Raw genomic sequence first — 17529 nt, 5'->3', positions numbered from 1 at the left:
CTGATCCGCTCCGCCGGCGGCACATGGGCAGGAGGGCGGAGCCGCGGGCTGACATCAGCGCGCCTCGCTCGCCGCCAGCGGCCGCTCCGCTCGCCCTCCCGCTGCCCGCACGGCGCAGAGGTGAGTGACGGACGGAGCCGTGCCGGGCCGGGCCGTGCCGGGGGGCTGCAGCTCCGGGTCCTGCCGTGCGCCTCAGCCCGGCGTAGGTTGGGGGGGGGGACGGCCCGGTGTCGGAGCTGGGCGCCGGATCGGGGCGAGGGGCCGGCCTGGCGGCGTGGCGGTGCGGTGCGGGGCCGGGGGCTGTGCGCGCACAGGCATGGTGGGGAACGGGGCTGCAGGTGGCTGCCAAGTGGGAGCATTGCAGACGCTTCGTGGATATGAATGACTTCTTCCGGCCCGGGAGAAATCGGGCAGTGAGGTATTGAAAGAGACAACATCCTGGCCGGGGCCACGCGGGCCCGCAGGGAAGAGCAGCGGGCAGCTCTGCTGCTTCAGTGCCCCCGGGGGCTGCTATAAGGAAAAAGAGTCGGATGCGCTGCGCTCTGTGTGCTCCGTGTGGCTGTGCCGCAGAGTGACAGCTGTGACGGACTTGGAGGGGTGAATTTGGAGCAGGGCTGCCCCATAGGTGGGGTGGTTCGACACGTGCTGTGCCCGTCGGTGGGGCGGCCTGGGAGTGGGGACGGCTGCGGGCAGAGCACCGAGAGCCCCACAGCAGCAGCCCAGTGCTGCAGGTTGAAACGGTGCGTTGGAAAGTGCTTCGTGGGGAGAGAAACCAGAGACAGGAGATGGGGAACGCCACTCCTCCGGTATCAGTGTTCCTGCAGGCTGAGGAGATGGAGAGCTAACAAGATTGAGCTACTTTAAATACTTTAGATTTTAAATCAGGCTTTCGTTTTCTCCTCTTTTAAAATCCCATTTACTATAAAACAAACGTAAGGTAATGCGGGATCCAATACTCAGTGCGCGGATTCGATTTCCTTCATAATTGTGGAGCAGAAAACGTTGGTGACTCAACAAGTCTTTGTTTAAAAAGAAAACGCAGCAAGCCCCAGGACAGCGTGCTTCTTGAAAGCAAAATGTGTGTTTGCTTTGCTTTTTACTTTTGCTTTTGTTTGGTTTGCTTCTTATTGTTAGGAGCTCTGATTTGGCTGTGACCTTGCAGCGCTACAGCCATAAATGAAAGCAGCTTTAGGTTCAGGGGAAACACATTTTATCCGGTGGTGGACGAAGTAGAGCAGCAGAGGAGCTCTGAGGTGATGGGGTGGATGGCTGTGGCTGTGAGATATCGCATTATGGGATTGAAGCCCACCAATTTGTTATCCAGATGTTTACCATCACTGATTAGAATGAGGTTTCCTGACAGTGTCACAAAGGAGGGCAGATTTCCAAACTTTAAGTTAGTGCTTCTCCATAGGGTGCTTCCCGTCTTCAACTAAGTGGATGTAGCTTTAACTGAATGGCTAAAACATTTGGAAAGCAGTAATGTTTGAGCCAGCATCCCATCTCAAAAGCCCTTGGGTTCTCCAGAGCCCAAATCAATGGAAGATTTTGAAAAATTTAGCCCAGGTTTCAGGAATTCTGGAACTCCTTCCATCTTTTTCCAGATCCTCAGACTTCCAGAAAGTCTGAAGCCTGGATTTGGTAACACTTGCATTTCAGTTTAGTTCACAGAATGGCCTGGGTTGGAAGGGACCTGTTCCAGCCCCTCACCACCCTCATAGTAAGGAGCTTCCCCCTCAAATCCAGCCTATATCTTCCATCTGTCAACTTAAAGCCACTTCCCTGTGTCCTGCTACTGTCTGCTCTTGTAAAGAGTTGACTCCCCTCCTGTTTGTGGGCTCCCTTTAGGTGTTGGAAGGCTGCAATGAGGTCACTCCACAGCCTTCTCTGGGCTGAACAAGCTGACCTCCCTCAGCCTGTCTGTGTAGAGGAGGTGCTCCAGCCCTCTGATCATCTTCATGGCCCTCCTCTGGACCCTCTCCAACAGCTCCCTGTCTTTCTTGTACTGGGGGCCCCAGACCTGGACACAATACTCCATATGGGGCCTCACAAGGGCAGAATAGAGAGGGACAATCATCTCTGCAGCCTTTGCAAATTGTCCTAAGAGCTCCCCACAGACCATGGTCTGCCAGTATGGGTCTGTAGATAATGCACCCGCAGTGGTGTGCTGATACCAACCACTGCCCATCACTAACAGGTACCTGCGTGAGTCAGGCGGCGTCGATGAGCTCCTTACTGCAGGGATGGGAGGCAGCTGGGGCCCTGTGTACACCGTGCATGCCTGGACCAGATTTCTCTCATGCTGCAGAACTCACCAGGCAGTTGTTATGTGCTGCTGCCTTAACCGGAGGCATTTCCTCCCCAGAAACTTCTGTGCCCATTGCAGCTGCTCAGTACAGAGGTGTGTCTGTGGCATAGCATGGATGTGCCTGAAGGGCATGCAGTGTGTTCAGGCAAAGCAAGGGCTGCACTCAGGAGTCACCATATGATCTCTGTGGGCACTATCCTTCATGCTCCTTTCCCTGTGAAGCTGCTTACCGCCTTCTTGGGCTACCCTCTGCCCCACAGGGCTCTGTGCATCTCCTGAGTTGTTGAGAGGCAAAACTAGAGGGCATGCTGATCTTGGAGGCCCTTCTAACAGGCAGCAGCAGCCAACCCAAATATTTTCCTGTACAGGCAGTGCAATTCCTCTGCGTCCTTTCTGGAAAGAAAGAAAGATTTTGAACAGCAGGGTCTGGCAGCTCCCTGGGGTTCTGCTGGGCTCAGGGCTCACCCTGCTGCTCTGCTGCAGGAAGGGGAGAGCTCAGAAGTGAGTGAGTCACTGCGAGGTAGTAGCTAGCATGGTAAGAGCAGCAAGTAAACAAAGATCCCAGTAGAAAGGAATAAAAGCCATGCAGGATTCTGCTACAGCACTTAAAGTTCTTGTCACCTGTTCCTTGATGCTATGTCAGCATCAGCACTGCTCCACCAGCACCTCATGGTGTTTCAGGTTTGTGCTCTCCATGGCCCTAGGGTGAGACCTCCAGGCTTCCCAAACCTCAGATTCCCAATTAAGTTCTGTCCCAGTCTAAGTCCCTGTCAGGCCTCTCCGCACTGTATCAATGTGATGGGCACCAGCAGCGTGGTCTCTTGGTATGCCAAAAGTTTGTTTTCCAGGTTGGTCAAGCCCCAGCCAGTACTTTGGATGGGTGATTTTTCTGCCCAGCATCAGTGTTACTCATGTAGCCTCACCAGGCACCCACGGGCTGGTGCATCTCTATGGGAAAACTGTGGCCAGGATGTCTGAGTTGGTGTGGGAAAAGCAGAGCATGGAAAATTCTGGGAAAGCCTCCACTTTCCCCTGTTTTGAAACATGTTTTTGAGTTCTGATCACAGTGAAGAACATCCTGTGGTCAGGGACATGCCTTTGGCTTCCAAAGCCAACATCCTCAGTATTTATCAATGATTAAACTGGAGGGGGTATGGAGTGGGGAGGGGGCTGGCAGCTGTGTTGTCATCAGTGGGCAGTGGTGCAGGGAGGGATATGCTCACCTTGTGGGTGACATAGGAGAAATGATTGAGAGAGGGGCTCGTTAAAGACTGAGACAAATTGGAGTGGAGGTGAGAGAGAGCAGGGCATGCGCTGTTTCCCATTTGGCTGGACTGACTGACCGCATGGACAGCAGGTGAGGGACCGGCCAGGCAGCACAGGGATGGGGTTAGGGGCATGGCACAGCAAGTCAACAGTGCTGTGTGGTTGTGCAAAAGCAAACAGCGTGCTGGGAGGTAGGAACAAGGAGAGGGATGAGGGTGAAGCACGGTGCAATGGTGGGGGCACACTGCAGTGCTGGGGCCCCTCAGCAGCTCTGTTCCCACCATGTGGCCAGGGACGGCCTCAGCACCCAGCAGATGGGGACCTGGGGCTGTCTCAGGGCTCTGCTTTTGGCATTTCCTCATTCTCACAGCCTGGTTGGCATCCTAGGGAGGTTTGCGACATCGCTGTTGTGGCTGAAGCAATACAGACGGTTGGTTTATGGCTTTTGCTGGTTCCTGGTTTGCAGTGGTGGGGAGCTAGCTCTATTTGCTTCAGGAGAAAAAGGGAAAGAGGTAGCAAGCCTGTTTTCTCCTTCCCTCACCTGTGAGCTGTCTGCAGGGCAGACATGTTATTTCCAGTCAGCCTGGGCAAGACTGGGGGAATTCCTGAAGTGTGAGCAGAGCTGAGATTGACTGGCTTTGGATAAGCCCTTTTCTTGCTTAAATCTGTGCCAACCTCAGCAGGTACATGGTACTGGCTGTGCTTTTTGGAGGGCCTCTCTGGGTGCAGCAGAGACTTAACGTGCTTTATTTCCCCTGGAAACAAAGTAGCTGTAGCCAAGACATTAGTATTTTTGTGCACAGCAAGACCTGAGCAGAGACTTCAGGTGCTGAATGCATCTCTCCAGCTGAGACTAGTTGGTGCATCAACTCCATGGAGAGCACCAGGCTCTGCAAACAGGAGCTCCAGGGCTTCAGTGTCACGGGCAGCACAGGAGGTGCAAAGGTCTCTGAGTGCAGATAGATGGCCTGGGGGCAGAGATCACACCCATCCATAGAATACAGGGGGGAACCATACTCCATGGCATACAGGAACTGTCTTGGTGCACACAGTGGGACATTCCCCTCATTCCACCCTGGTGCCCATCTGAGGATGCAGATAATCTTTATCTCAGATAACTCCCAACACCGAAACTGAAGCCCTGATGTGGCTCTGTAAGGACGTGCACCACAGCTATTCAAGGCTCAGTTGTGGTCAGTCTAACTAAAACCTGACCCCAGGGTAAGACACTGAGTGGTTATTCTGGCAGGTGCTGCCTGCTAAGTCTATATATGAGCTGAGCTCATAGATGAGGTTTGGGGCAAACAGGAGCCAGTCTCATTGTGCTGCACAGCACCGTGGCGAGGAGCTCATTATGAGATTGCTGCCATGTTCTTCAGCACAATTTGACTCGGTGATATGCTTAAGACACTTCAGTTATTGGACCTATTACAAAACCAAGTTGTCTTTTATCTGATAAACCTGAATACTAAGGCAGAGAAATGGATCTTGATTATTTTTGGTCCAGAACTGAAGCAGAGCCTGTGCCATGCCTCCATAGGGACAACTTTATTCAGGGTTTATATGCCAAGCACCAACTGCAAGTTACAGGAACCACGAGGCTGTAGTCCTCTGCCCAGAATAACTGACAGGGTCCTGTAAAGATGGTCTCGTTGTTAAACAAGTGGTCAGGGATATCTGTCTTCCCAGGCAAACTTTCTGGAGCCCCGTTATCACTGGTATCTCCTTCCCTGTGTCTGTGGAAGGAGGATAACGATGGCACCAGCTTCCCAGATAATGCATTATCTGAGTGCAGATTGACGGTGCAGGGAGTGCAGCCGCACCTGGAGGGGCTCCTGCAGCAGCTCAGCCCAGAACGGCCGTCCTGCTGGAAACCACTCTGAAAGCTGTGTTTGCTTGGCACCCAGCCTAAGCTAACAGCCTGCCAAGCCTCAGGTGCAAAACATGTAGAGTTATCCCTGCTTTTCTTCTGCAGAGCCCTCCCACCCTCTGCCTGTGCAGCAGAGATTTGACTGCTTCGGTTCACCCAGCTTTTGTCTGTTTGATCCCATTCTGCCTTCTGTTTTGGTGTGGTGCCTGATCTTGCTCGCTGCTATTGTACTGCAAATAATACAGCCACTGAGATGGCAATAGGTGAACCACACAGCAACAGGCACGCTGGATGTGGACATAGCATCCCCGTGCAGTGATATAAGGGTGTCATTAACCATCAGTCTGAAGGGCAGCTTCACATTGCACTTGGTATTTTAATTATGGAACTGCTGCCCACTTAGGATTGAAACTAGTTTACTTCCACTGTGCTGGGCTTTAAATCATTGTGCAGCTTCCTTGCTAAGACACTGTTCTCCTTGAACTTGGTGTGCTGTAGCTCAGCAGGGGTACAGTTTCCTTGACAGGGAAGATCGATAAATGAGGTTTACCCAATGCTGCAGTGCTTGGGCTGTGTCTGGCCTCTGCAGTCTTCCCCGTGCTGATGGCTTCTCTGCCTCAGGGTGACATGGCAGTAGCATGGCCCCCTGGAGGGGCTGGTGGGGCCTTGGGGAACAAGTGGATGCCCCAGCCCTGGAGACACTCAAAGTGAGGCTAGTTGGAGCTCTAAGCACTTGACAGAGCTGTAGGTGTCCCTGCTCATTGCAGGGGGATTGGACTAGATGGTCATTAAGGGTCTCTTCCAACTCAAAAGATTCCACGTTTCTATGAAATCTTGTCACTCTGAGCTTTGCTTTCTGTCCCAGTGGCCGGGAGCCAGAGACATCTCTTTATTGCAAGACAACATTTCATGCTTACAGGTTGCTGAAAAGCAGAGGGTTGTGTAGGCAAGAGAAGTGGTTAAGCTAAACAATAGTGTGGGCCCTAGAACAAATCGCTGTGGGCATGAATACACCTGGGTGGAGTAAGGAGGTTTCTTAAAAGTAAAGCAGTGTTTTTGATAAAGCGTGTGATAAGCAGGGGCCTAAAAAGAAAACCCAACATCTCTTCAGATAGAGCTGGAATATTTACAGTGGGATTTTGCAGCCTAGCTGGTTATAGCTTCACTGCACTGTTCTTCAGCCTGGATGGGATGAGGGCACAAGGCTTGGCATGGACCTGAGCTCCACCTGTGGGCTTGCTTCTCATTTGGGGAAGTCCCAAGTGATCTTACCTTCATCCTCATCTAAGTGTTTCTGTTCTGTGTTCAATTTATGTGTTTATAGTGTTATACTTGTGTTGTTTTGCAGCGTCTGTGATCTGTATGGTCTATACCTAATGTAGGGGTGTGTGCACAGGTAGTAGCCTTGATTAGACCACTGACATAGGTGCAGAACCAAGTCTGCCTTTGGGTACACAAGCCCTTCCACAGGTCTGGAGCAGACGCAGAAACCTTCAGGGTAAAATCTGAGTAATTCTCTTACCAAGCCCATGAGAGGAAGCTGTATGATATGAGTTATAGCTCATTAAAGTGTACTCGTAGTACTTCTTATGCCCATATGCAGCCCATGGCATTTTCCAGTAGTAATTTTGGTGCTCAGGCACTTTGCATGAGGATTGCAAACTGCTCGCAGTAAAGACTGGCTGTTCTAAACAGTTATCACACCCAAGCTTGATCTTTTCTTTGTCTTTCCTAAATCTCTTATAGCCTGTTGGAAAAACACAGATCTGTGGGGAAATCCCATGACAACCCATTCTTATTATGAAAATTATTTGTGCCATTATTGCTTCAATCCCAGAAAAGCATCGGATAAAGAGCATTTCCAAAAACCTATGATAAACAAAGCCCTGTGACTAGGTCACCCTGTCCGACTGGTCACCCTCACTTCACCAGCTATAAAGCAAGTCTGTACTCAGCCAAGACCAACCTCTTTCTTTTCTAAATGTCTTGCCCATCTGCTAATGCTGGTCTTTATTACCATTTCTACTAGTGTGCCCAAATCAAAAGCCAGGTGTCCTGATGTATGAGCTCCATGGGCCACCTCCTGAGCCCTTTAAAAGTCTGGTGTCCCTTTAGCCATCTGCCATTCTTTAAGCAGGTTTGAGCCGTAGGTGACACATCACAGAAACAGCCTGGCAGTTCCCTGATTGAGCTCCTCCAGAGCTCCAGGCTCAGCTGGTGTGGTGCTGTTCGTTTTATTGATTTGCTTAAAGCCTCTTTGTGGCCTCAATATCTGATCTGCTATGGAGAGCAGAGTGTTACAGGACAAAATTCATTAATGTTTGTAAAGCTCATCAAGATCAATCGTGAGCAAATCCCATCATATTTTAATACCTTGTTTGTTTTTTTTTAATGTCACGAGAAAGTTCTCCTTGAAGAGATGAAGCAAACAGACCCAAATATTGGAACAGGCAAAGGCCACAGCTCTCTTCATTTACCACTCAGAGGACACTTTCATTCCACCTCGAACTCCCTGCTTTGATGCTGCTCCCACAAATCAAAAGACCCCCCCCAGCTCTCCCAGTTGTGTGCCCAGAGATCCCCACACATAATGGGGCTTTTCAAAAGATCTCCCCTGTTCCTATAGGGCTCCAAGAGCTCCCGTTGCTGGTGGCTGTGAGGACTGCTCTGGCTTTGCAGTGTGAAATGCAAGTAAGAACAGCAGAGGATGGCTGAGTGCAGGTGTTTGATCACACAAACCTGTGAAACTTGTCCCTAAAACCATTTCTGTGTTGATGACTTGTCCCCCTCCAATGGTGGCTGGATGTCACTGCACTCATGCCGGTGGGTTTAGTAGGTGGGTCTGGGCTACATGGACCCAGCACTGTACATTTACAGGTAGGCATCAGGGAATTCCCTCCTTCCCAGAATCTCATGCACTTCTATTCATGTGGTGTTAAGTGGCATTTTCCCCATGACTGCAGATGTGGTTTGAGTTTCAGTGAGAGCTTCACAATGAACTTGCATTTCCCCTTTTTTTTTCCAACCAGGATGTCTGGAGGAGACATGGCCAAGCCTCTCCTTGGCCACAGGAGCACAGAGGGTGAGCCCAGCGTGGTGCCTGCAGCCGGCCGCACCATCGGCGTGCTGGGGAGTGGGGACTTTGCACGCTCGTTGGCCATCCGCCTGGTGTGCTCCGGCTTCAAGGTGGTGGTGGGCAGTCGCAACCCAAAGCGCAAAGCCTGCCTCTTCCCTTCTGCAGCAGAGGTCACCTTCCAGGCTGAGGCGGTGAAGAAGACGGATGTCATTTTTGTGGCGGTTTTCAGGGAACATTACTCCACACTCTGTGACCTGGCTGATGTGCTGGCGGGCAAGATCTTGGTGGATGTCAGTAACAACACCGAAATCAACCACCACAAAGAATCCAACGCTGAATACTTGGCCTCTTTGTTCCCAGCCTGCACTGTGGTCAAGGGCTTTAATGTGGTTTCTGCGTGGACGCTGCAGTCTGGTGCCAGGGATGGCAATAAGCAGGTACCGCTTTCTCCTGATACGTGCCACATATCAGCTATTTCAGCAGCTGAGGTCTGACATTAGTAAATGGCCTTAGGCTCATGAAGAAGGGGCATCAGTACTGGTTTTGGCATCATCAGTACTGGTTTTGGCATCCAGAAACCATCACACAGCTTGCACATTTCTTTGATCAGAAAAGAAATACCTCTCTTACTCCATGCCCTGTAGTCTCTGTGTAAGTGAAAGACATCATTTAATTGCGTCTCTATCTAAACACAGCCAATAAAGCAAAGTGGTGGTACACATAAGAAAGAAAACCTGTCCAGGAGGGAGGTCTTTGGCAACCACAGCAAATCCCCATCAGAAAGTCTGCCAGAACACACGATGCTCTGCCATAACGTAGGCTTCCTTCAGTGCAGCATCCCTCCTGCTGCATTTGTTCCCACCACTTAATCTCTTTGCCCAATGTGTATCTTTCCATTTGTTGCAGGTTCTGATCTGCTCCAATAGCCAAGAAGCCAAGCGTACAGTTGCAGAAATTGCTCAGGTCATGGGATTCACCCCTGTAGACATGGGCTGCATGTCCTCAGCCTGTGAGATTGAGAACATTCCCCTGCGCCTCTTGCCAGCCTGGAAGATCCCCATCTTTTTGGCTTTGGGGCTCTTTCTTTGCTTTTTCACTTACAACCTGGTACGTCAGGTCATCCACCCTTATATCAGGGAGCAGCAGAAGAAGTTTTATAAGATCCCCGTCGAGGTGGTCAACACTACGCTGCCATGCGTGTCCTACGTCATGCTGTCTCTTGTCTACCTGCCCGGCGTGCTGGCAGCCTGCTCACAGCTCTACTATGGCACCAAATACAGGCGCTTTCCAGACTGGCTCGACCAGTGGCTGCAGCACAGAAAGCAGATCGGCCTCCTCAGCTTCTTCTGCGCAGCCCTGCATGCTGTGTACAGCCTGTGCCTGCCCATGCGTCGCTCCCACCGCTATCAGCTGATTGAGACGGCTGTCAAGCAGGTAATGTTGGCACCCTTCGGTTGGCACCTGTAATGATCTTGCAGGCGCATCTAGAAGTTGGGTAAGAGGGCTTTGATGCCTTTGTGTTCGCTTTCCAAAGGATTTGTTTGCATAGGAGGTGTGTCCTCACCACAACGTGCCTCCAGTGCTGTAACAAAATAATGCTGAAGAGCTGGGCATAGTCTAGGGGAACAAGGAAATGGGAAAGCACCCTACTGCCCTATTGAGCCTTTCAGCGGTGTTTATCCAGTGGTTATATTCAGAGATTGCTACACCTTCAGGCAATTCAGCTCTATATCTCAGCAGTGCCATGGAAGAGTGCGATTCTGCCTTTCTTTGTCCCTGGCTTCTTGCTGCTCCTCTCTGCCTCTGGTGCAAGAAGCTCTGTGCAGCCCAGAGGTGAACCAGATCAAGGAACTGTCCCCAGACCTGTCTGCTTTCTGTGCTGGGACGTTTCTCAAGTGCTCCTCACTGCAGTCACCCAAGCACTTTGTCCGTGCACAGAGGCATGGAGGCAGCTGGGAGCAGGACAGATGGTTCTGGGAGCAGTGCCTGCTCAAAGCGTCCATCAGATGACATCCCCAGCCTCTCAGTTCCAGCCTGGCACAGCCCTTTCTCAATTGCTACAGTCACACATTAATCTCAGGAAAGCATCCTGTGTCCATTTCCCCTCTACCTCCTGTTTTCTAGCAACATCTTTGTTTAGTAAATTAAGCCCACTTAATGGGCTAAAGAAGATGGTTCTAAATGTTGTTCTCTGCCATGAAGCCTAAAACCCATCTTCCTTTCCATTAGCATGAACAATTTCCCCCACTAAATGCACTTAAAACGAAGGTTATTAGGAGACTACAGCATATTCAAGCATCTGTATTTGTTTTCATGGCTTTGAACTGACTTCTCATCCAATTATCTTTCCAAATGCAACTGTGGGGCTTGCTGCTGTGGTTACAGGCTATGGGAGCTGCGAGCATCGAGCAGCTCTTCCCAGCAGGCTGCAGATCTGATCCAACTGGGACAAATGGCAGTGGCACCTCCCAAAGGCAGAGGCCAGTAGCACTGAAGGTGGGATTAGGAACCAGTGTTCATCCAGGAAATCTGCTTCCAAAACCAAAGTGAATACACATAAAATTCAATTCCTCTATTACTAAGCGCTCCATTTTAACAAAACTTCATTGTCATGCCAGGCTATGGAGAAGAAGAAGAGTATCTGGGTAGAGGAGGAAGTCTGGAGGATGGAGATTTATATCTCTGTTGGAATAATAGCCCTGGGCTTGCTGTCATTACTTGCCATCACCTCACTTCCATCCATCGCAAACTCTCTCAACTGGAGGGAATTCAGTTTCATCCAGGTAAGGTTGACATGTGCCAATGCCAGAGAGTGGTTCTGCAGTCAGCTGGTGTTAGGAACACTGCCACTTGCCCTGGAGGACATCTCAGGGCAGTGGGACAGTGGTGCTTCCAGGGAGTCACGCTGGACTCATGCTCTGCTGTGTCTCAGGGAAAGGAAAATGTAATGCATCATGTGCATCCACGTGGAGCTTAGTGGCAAGCTTTGCATGAATGAGTCTTTAATGTGCTGGTGGAATTTCTTTCTCACCCTGCTCTTAATGGTGCTAGCTAGAGATCCTGAGCAGAACCAGTACGGGTTTGCTTGTGTGATGCCCCCTGCAGAATTCTCTGGGATTTTTCCCCCTCAGCCTGCACCCACGAGCAGTGCTGTATTCATGCCTGAAGTCACACAAGGTAGAAAGCTGTGCGGCCATTTAGAGAAGGCAGGGTTATTCTCTTCTGTAAGGGAGTTGCTAAGTCAGGGCCTGAACCGGTGATTGAGCACCTGGCAAAGAGACACAGCCAGACCTGGGAGCACAGGTGAATTGCTTTCACCTGTGCAACCAAAAGGCATAGAACTAGGTTCCACCCCTCCCTAAACCTCATTTAAGGGCTGGCTGCCCCCAGGGAAGAATCTATGCTTGAGAGATACTTCTTTTTTGGAGTATTTGGCAAGGCCCGATCCTTGGGATAGGTGAGAAAATTGTTTTTTTCTTTAATTTGATTGTGGCCTTCACCTTGTGTTGAGTAATTCAGAATTCATTATCTGCCATTGCTTTTCCCTATACCTTAAATGTTCATGGTCCCCCTGGGAGCTAGCTGTTATGGGGATGTCATGGGGAGGCTGCAGAAGGTGGATGGATAACCTATGGGGACAGCCAGTGCAGGATTCAGATCTGAATAATCAGTGAGGGGCATGTCTTCTAAAAAGAGGGTTAGGAGTGTCTGGGTAGCTTTTATTTCTCTCGGGTTGCCCAGTGGCTTAGGAGCAGACTTCCCACTTGCAGGGACGTCTAGGCTCATGAGGACAGATCTCCACAGCAACCCAAGTAGAGATCCCAGATCCTCAGCCCAAGGGCTGCTACTCTCATTGATACATACAGAGCAAGACTTTAGGCTAACAGGGACAGCAGGAAAAAAACTTCAAGTAGCCCCTGCACTTCAGAGCTCATTTTGAGGCCAGATTCTGTGAAAGACACTCGCCTGTTGTATCACATAATCCCATCATTAACTGTGCTTCCTACAAGGCTTCTGCTTAGCTTGCACCAGGCTCCCAGTGATGCTGCAGTGCCACCCAGCATGCACAAACCCCGTGGGTTCCCCCACAACTCCTCTGTACACTCAGGGGTTGGAGCATGCAGAATTAGGGCATGCAAAGGTGGATATCCATCACTCATTCTCCCTTGCTGAAGCTCTTCAGCTGCACATAAATAATTCAATATTCATTAGAGAGCCTGCTCTCCCACAAGTGCCCTGATCTCCAAGCTAGTAAGTCAGTTTATCTCTTTTTTTCTCTTCTCTTGCTGTAAGCTGTTGAGTAGTTATTTACAATGCATAAAGAAGCCTCACCTGGAGAGCCTGACCCCAGGAGATTCTCCCTTGGGGAGAAGGGAGACCTGGCTTTAAATCTCTCTTTCAGATCAGACAGCAGGAGCATATTAATTCTCAGCTCCACATCTCAGGGGAGCACTGCAGCCACTGGGACATCAGATAAATTCCTGTCCTGGCTTAGGCATTTCATACCAGGAATCTGAAATAAAGGGAAATACTTCCTTACCGCCTGGAACGAGGCTCTGAAACCTCCCTGCATCTCTTTCTGCCTCCCCAGGCAGCTTTCCTGGTGGGTGTTGTTGTGTCATGCAACACATATGGTATCTTCCACCAGCACACATTCCATGACTGTCTCTTCTGCCCTTTAACATCTTTCCCTGGGTCTTTCCAATGATATGTCAGCTCTGGCACCAACTACGTGACACTCTACTCCAAAATAGCTCCTGGCTGCCCCATAGAGCTGCTGGCTGGCTTAGGGCATGGAAAAATCACTCCTACCTATTTCTGTAGATGTGAGGAGAGGCAGCACAGCACCAGCTCCCAGTTGATGGCATGCAGGAGGTGTACAAGTGGCATGGTGCCCAAGGAGAGGATTAGAGGCTCTTAGCATGTTAGCTTCCAGGTCAGGTATAGCTTGTTTGGTTTTTTAATGAGGAGTGTTTTAGATGATTTTCTTCAATAAGTTGCTAATGCCAACTTGAAGAAATGAGTTACAGATACATCTGCTGTTCCCAGGTGCTGGAGGGTAACATTCACATACAGCAACTCAACTCTCCTTAAATTAATGCACTGCGACACTGTAATGTAAATACAAGGGGTGAAGAATGAGGCTGTACTCTCAAGCCCTGGGGGTGTCTGGCATTTGACCCTATTACAGTATATGAGAGATGTCATGGCTAGTTGTGAAAAAGGAAAGACCTGGAAAATGCAGAGCACAGCAGTCCCTGATGAGTATCTCCCCAAAGCTGCATCTGTTTGCTGCCATCTCTGTTGAAGAGGCTGCTGTGTTTGAGAGGGGTTGCACCAACAGCCACATTTGAGCAAGGGCTGGGGCTTGCTAAAAGCCAGGAGCCACTCTGATCCGCTCCTTACCTGGAGTTTCCCACACCTCACATTTTCCAGCAGCACTGTGAGCACCTCTCAGCACTGTGGGGTAGTGCCATTCTTTTAAAATACACATCTGTTGCTTGACAGGCCAAAAATCACACCTGAGCTATTGCTGAGGTTTTAGAATGAAATCACATATGTGATTTTGGGCTCCCAAATACAGCTAGCTGAAATCCAGCATCCAGGTTTTGACTAATAAAAATATATACAGGATCTAGACACTGGATAACAGGAACAATTCATATGCAGTTCAAATTACAGGAGAGATTTTTAATGTTCCCCAGTGATTTATAAATCAAATCTAATTGGCGGAGAAGTGAAAGTGTATATGATTCCCTTTATCTGCCCACCCTGAAAAATCCTCTTGGAATTTGAAGGTTGGGTTGACCTGATTTCCTTCTTAGTTCATATTGCAGGATACAGAGTATCTGTCATTAGTCGCTTGTAGCCCTCCTGATGTGAAGCGAGAGCTGGCTTCCACACAGTAAACTCTACAGGACTAATGGCAGGAGAAGTCTGAAACCTGTATGGGTTAGGAAGGTGCCTTTTGCCTTGGATGCTGCACAGGCATTTATAAATGAGCCGCTTGTGACAGAGTCACCTTCACTGATGCATTGCAGTACATCTCCTGGATGCTGAGGAGAGGTGGGGGAGAGAAAAATCAATCCAGAATGGGCAGTGCAAGCTAAACCTGCATTAGAAAGATCCCATCTTCACAGAGCCAACTCTCAGGGGGCTTTACCAACTTACCTTGGCAGTAGCCCTGCATTCTCCATACTGTAACAGTGTAAAAGCCCTGCTGGCCCCAGGGAGTCCTGGTTTCCCTCACTGCAGTGCTCTGAGGAGCTGCCAGCACTGTGTCCAGCTGCCACCTGTTCACCTGCACATTTATTGCCAATTATCCCTTTGTTCTGTGTGCCCTGCTACTGAGCACAAAGGTGGGTCACTGCACAGCTCTGATGTTTGGTCGTCTTTTGTCCTACTAATTTCCACTTCTGCTTTTCCCTGGTGCCAGCAGCAGTTGAAAGAGAAACTGTAGAGGAACAAACTAATTATCTCCAGCCCTGACACCTCTGCCATCTGTGGAGCCCCATCTGGACTCTATCTGAAGGCACCCTGCACCCAGTGCCAAAAGCACCTGCCGCTCTCAGCCATCACTCCTCACCTTTTCCCCAGCCCTGCCTTACAGCTGTGCTGTGCTGCACAGCTTCCTGCTGGCATCCCTGGCCTCCTCCCACCCAGGGATGTTCTACCTGTTGGAGGGGAGCTAAGAGTTGATAAATGATGGGTGAGCCATGGGTTGGTGCCCATTGTTAAGAGCATTGTCTCCTTCAGCTGCATGGTGTATCCCAGCAAACACCTTCATTTTCCAAGTGAAGTAAATTTTTACCCCATTTAGGCTTGTTTTGGGCTGAGAAATCAGATATGGCTTTCGGGTGGATATGAGCTTCAGCTGATAGGGTTGTAGCTGGCTCTGGGAGTGACCTTGAGCATTGCTGGTGCAACACAGAGAGAAGAGCTCCCTAACTTGGCAGGGCTTACGGATACCCATATGATGGCTGGAGAGGTGCTGTAAAAATGAAGTGCATAGATATGGGGTGTATTTTAGAGATCTTTCCTTGTCTGCTCAGTCCACTCATCTGCTCCAGTAATTCACTCTGAAGGGTAGAGGAGCCTTGATCTAGTTTGTTGTTAACACAATATGCATTGAAAAGTTATCTGGGTTTTAAAATGGTTTGTTAGCCATCAAAACCAGGAGGGGGTGTTTTGAAGGAAGTAGTTGTCCAGCTGACAATGTACTACATCCACTGTTCTCTTTGAAAATACAGCTGGTAGCCCCTGGGGAGGGCTTGTGATTGGAATGAGCTCAGTCACCACCTCCGATGCAGGTAGGAAACCATAGTTTCACTTGTAAACCAGCACCCATCTCTAGGATAGAGAAGAGAAAGAAACTCATCAGGGCTGTTGCTCACCTCCAACCTGAGTGCTTCTATCTTGGCACACTGCAGTTTTCCTGTAGGTGACAGTAGGTCTCCAGTTGCGTTTTATTCTATAGGAGAAACACAGGAATACTCACTGCTTTCTCTGCACTGCATACTCTTACAGGGGAAAACAGGTACAAGGTCCTCTGCTGACTGCTTTGTGTTTCTCTTCCTTTTAGTCTACCCTGGGATTTATTGCCTTGGTCGTCAGCACCCTGCACACCCTCACATACGGCTGGTCGAGGGCCTTTGATGAGAACCAATACAAGTTCTACCTGCCTCCCACCTACACCCTCACGCTGCTTGTCCCATGTACTGTGATCCTAGCAAAAGTCGCCTTCAGTTTGCCCTGCATCCAGCACAGACTCCTGCGAATCAGGAGAGGCTGGGAGAAGGGGAGGTATGTCAAGTTTGTTCTGCCCAGTGCAACAGGAGAGTATTCAAGTGGGGAGACTTCTAGCAACGTCTGATGGAACCCCAGGGGTGGCAGAGGATTTAAAAGCACTATCAGCATTTCTATAAAGGTGTTTCTTTTTCTTAAATATATGTATGTTTTGGAATAATTATATTGTGGGTAAATAATAAAATCTGGTGACTTTAGAAAATGGACTACCATGGAACTAGTTTAGGCAGTGGTATTTATATTGCTGGTTCGCTAGGCCAAATATTGCCTTAAAAATCACTGTGAAAGCTGAGCTAGCAACACAAATATACAGGAAAGAGTGATGGATTCTGTCACTAGAGATGCGGGTTGGCAACTCTACAGCAGCACTTCTCTGTTGTTTCCTGATCTACTCTCATGAATGTCAATGGTTTTGTTCTTTTTTTAAATATGAAGAAGCACAGATTTTTCTGGGCTTTTTGACAGTGAAGACATCCTGCTTCTTGAGCATCTCGATCAACATGAGCAGTGAGCTTTAGAAAGACAACTTGTCCCTGGCTTTGGTCTCCTTACTGAAGTAGCCACGTAAGCAGAACAATGTCCCTGTTATGTAGTGTCTGCTCGTTTTACTAAAGGTGTCCAAACTTGACAGCAAATCCAAGTATCTGCTTTCTCAAATACAGGCAGCAGTTCTGGTCCTGTAGACTATACTTGATGCACATTTATAGGCTGCAGAAATAAACCACCTTTGCTACCAGTGTGAAAGCATTTGGAGAGAGGGATGACCCTAACACCCACACTCCCCATCTGTGCTGCTGTCTCTGAGATGACAACTACTGCTGCTGTACGTTCTCTGTTTTACTAAATCCTTTTCAGGCAGTATTTGATGGAAATAGAATGAAGAGAAAAAAAAATAATGTGCCACTTCACAAAATTTTACAAAGAAAACCAAAGCCCTACATCAAATAAGAGTTTGAAGCTCTTAGAAATCATTGTCACCTGAATGCATGTGCGTAGACAACAAAACAGCAGCTCTAAAACTACTGGCTTCACCAGCAGTGATGAGGTCTTTGAACTGTCTTGCAAAAGGGACTGGTGAGTCTTGACCACAGCATGAGAATACAGGAATTGTACACGTGGGGCACCATCCCACACTGCCTTGCACCTTTAAAAGTCACTTACTAGACCACAAAGCACATATCAAATGCTTTTCTTCCAACTTCA

At 49.3% G+C, this 17529-nt stretch overlaps 2 protein-coding genes across 5 annotated transcripts in view; one reads left to right on the top strand and one right to left on the bottom strand.

Annotated features, from left to right (window-relative positions):
- C7H2orf76 (chromosome 7 C2orf76 homolog) overlaps positions 1–17529 on the bottom strand; it is a 39343-nt gene that overhangs the window by 5682 nt on the left and 16132 nt on the right. The gene's annotated exons all lie outside the window — the stretch shown is intronic.
- STEAP3 (STEAP3 metalloreductase) lies at positions 51–16528 on the top strand. Of its 4 annotated transcripts, none has more exons than XM_015868837.3 (5): positions 51–120; positions 8474–8957; positions 9427–9954; positions 11139–11303; positions 16103–16528. In XM_015868837.3, the coding sequence occupies exons 2-5, from the start codon at positions 8475–8477 to the stop codon at positions 16391–16393; spliced, it is 1467 nt and encodes a 488-aa protein (XP_015724323.1). In that variant the 5' UTR covers positions 51–120; position 8474; the 3' UTR covers positions 16394–16528. The 4 variants fall into 4 exon arrangements, with proteins under 4 accessions (XP_015724323.1, XP_085409448.1, XP_015724321.2 ...); XM_085553322.1 differs by having other exon boundaries at positions 51–202; XM_015868835.3 differs by lacking the exon at positions 51–120 and adding an exon at positions 297–418.

The sequence above is a fragment of the Coturnix japonica genome, chromosome 7 (genome assembly GCF_054131305.1).
Source record: "Coturnix japonica strain WE chromosome 7, WE-NBRP24, whole genome shotgun sequence".
Lineage (NCBI taxonomy): Eukaryota > Metazoa > Chordata > Aves > Galliformes > Phasianidae > Coturnix > Coturnix japonica.
This window is presented reverse-complemented; position numbering and strand designations above follow the sequence as displayed.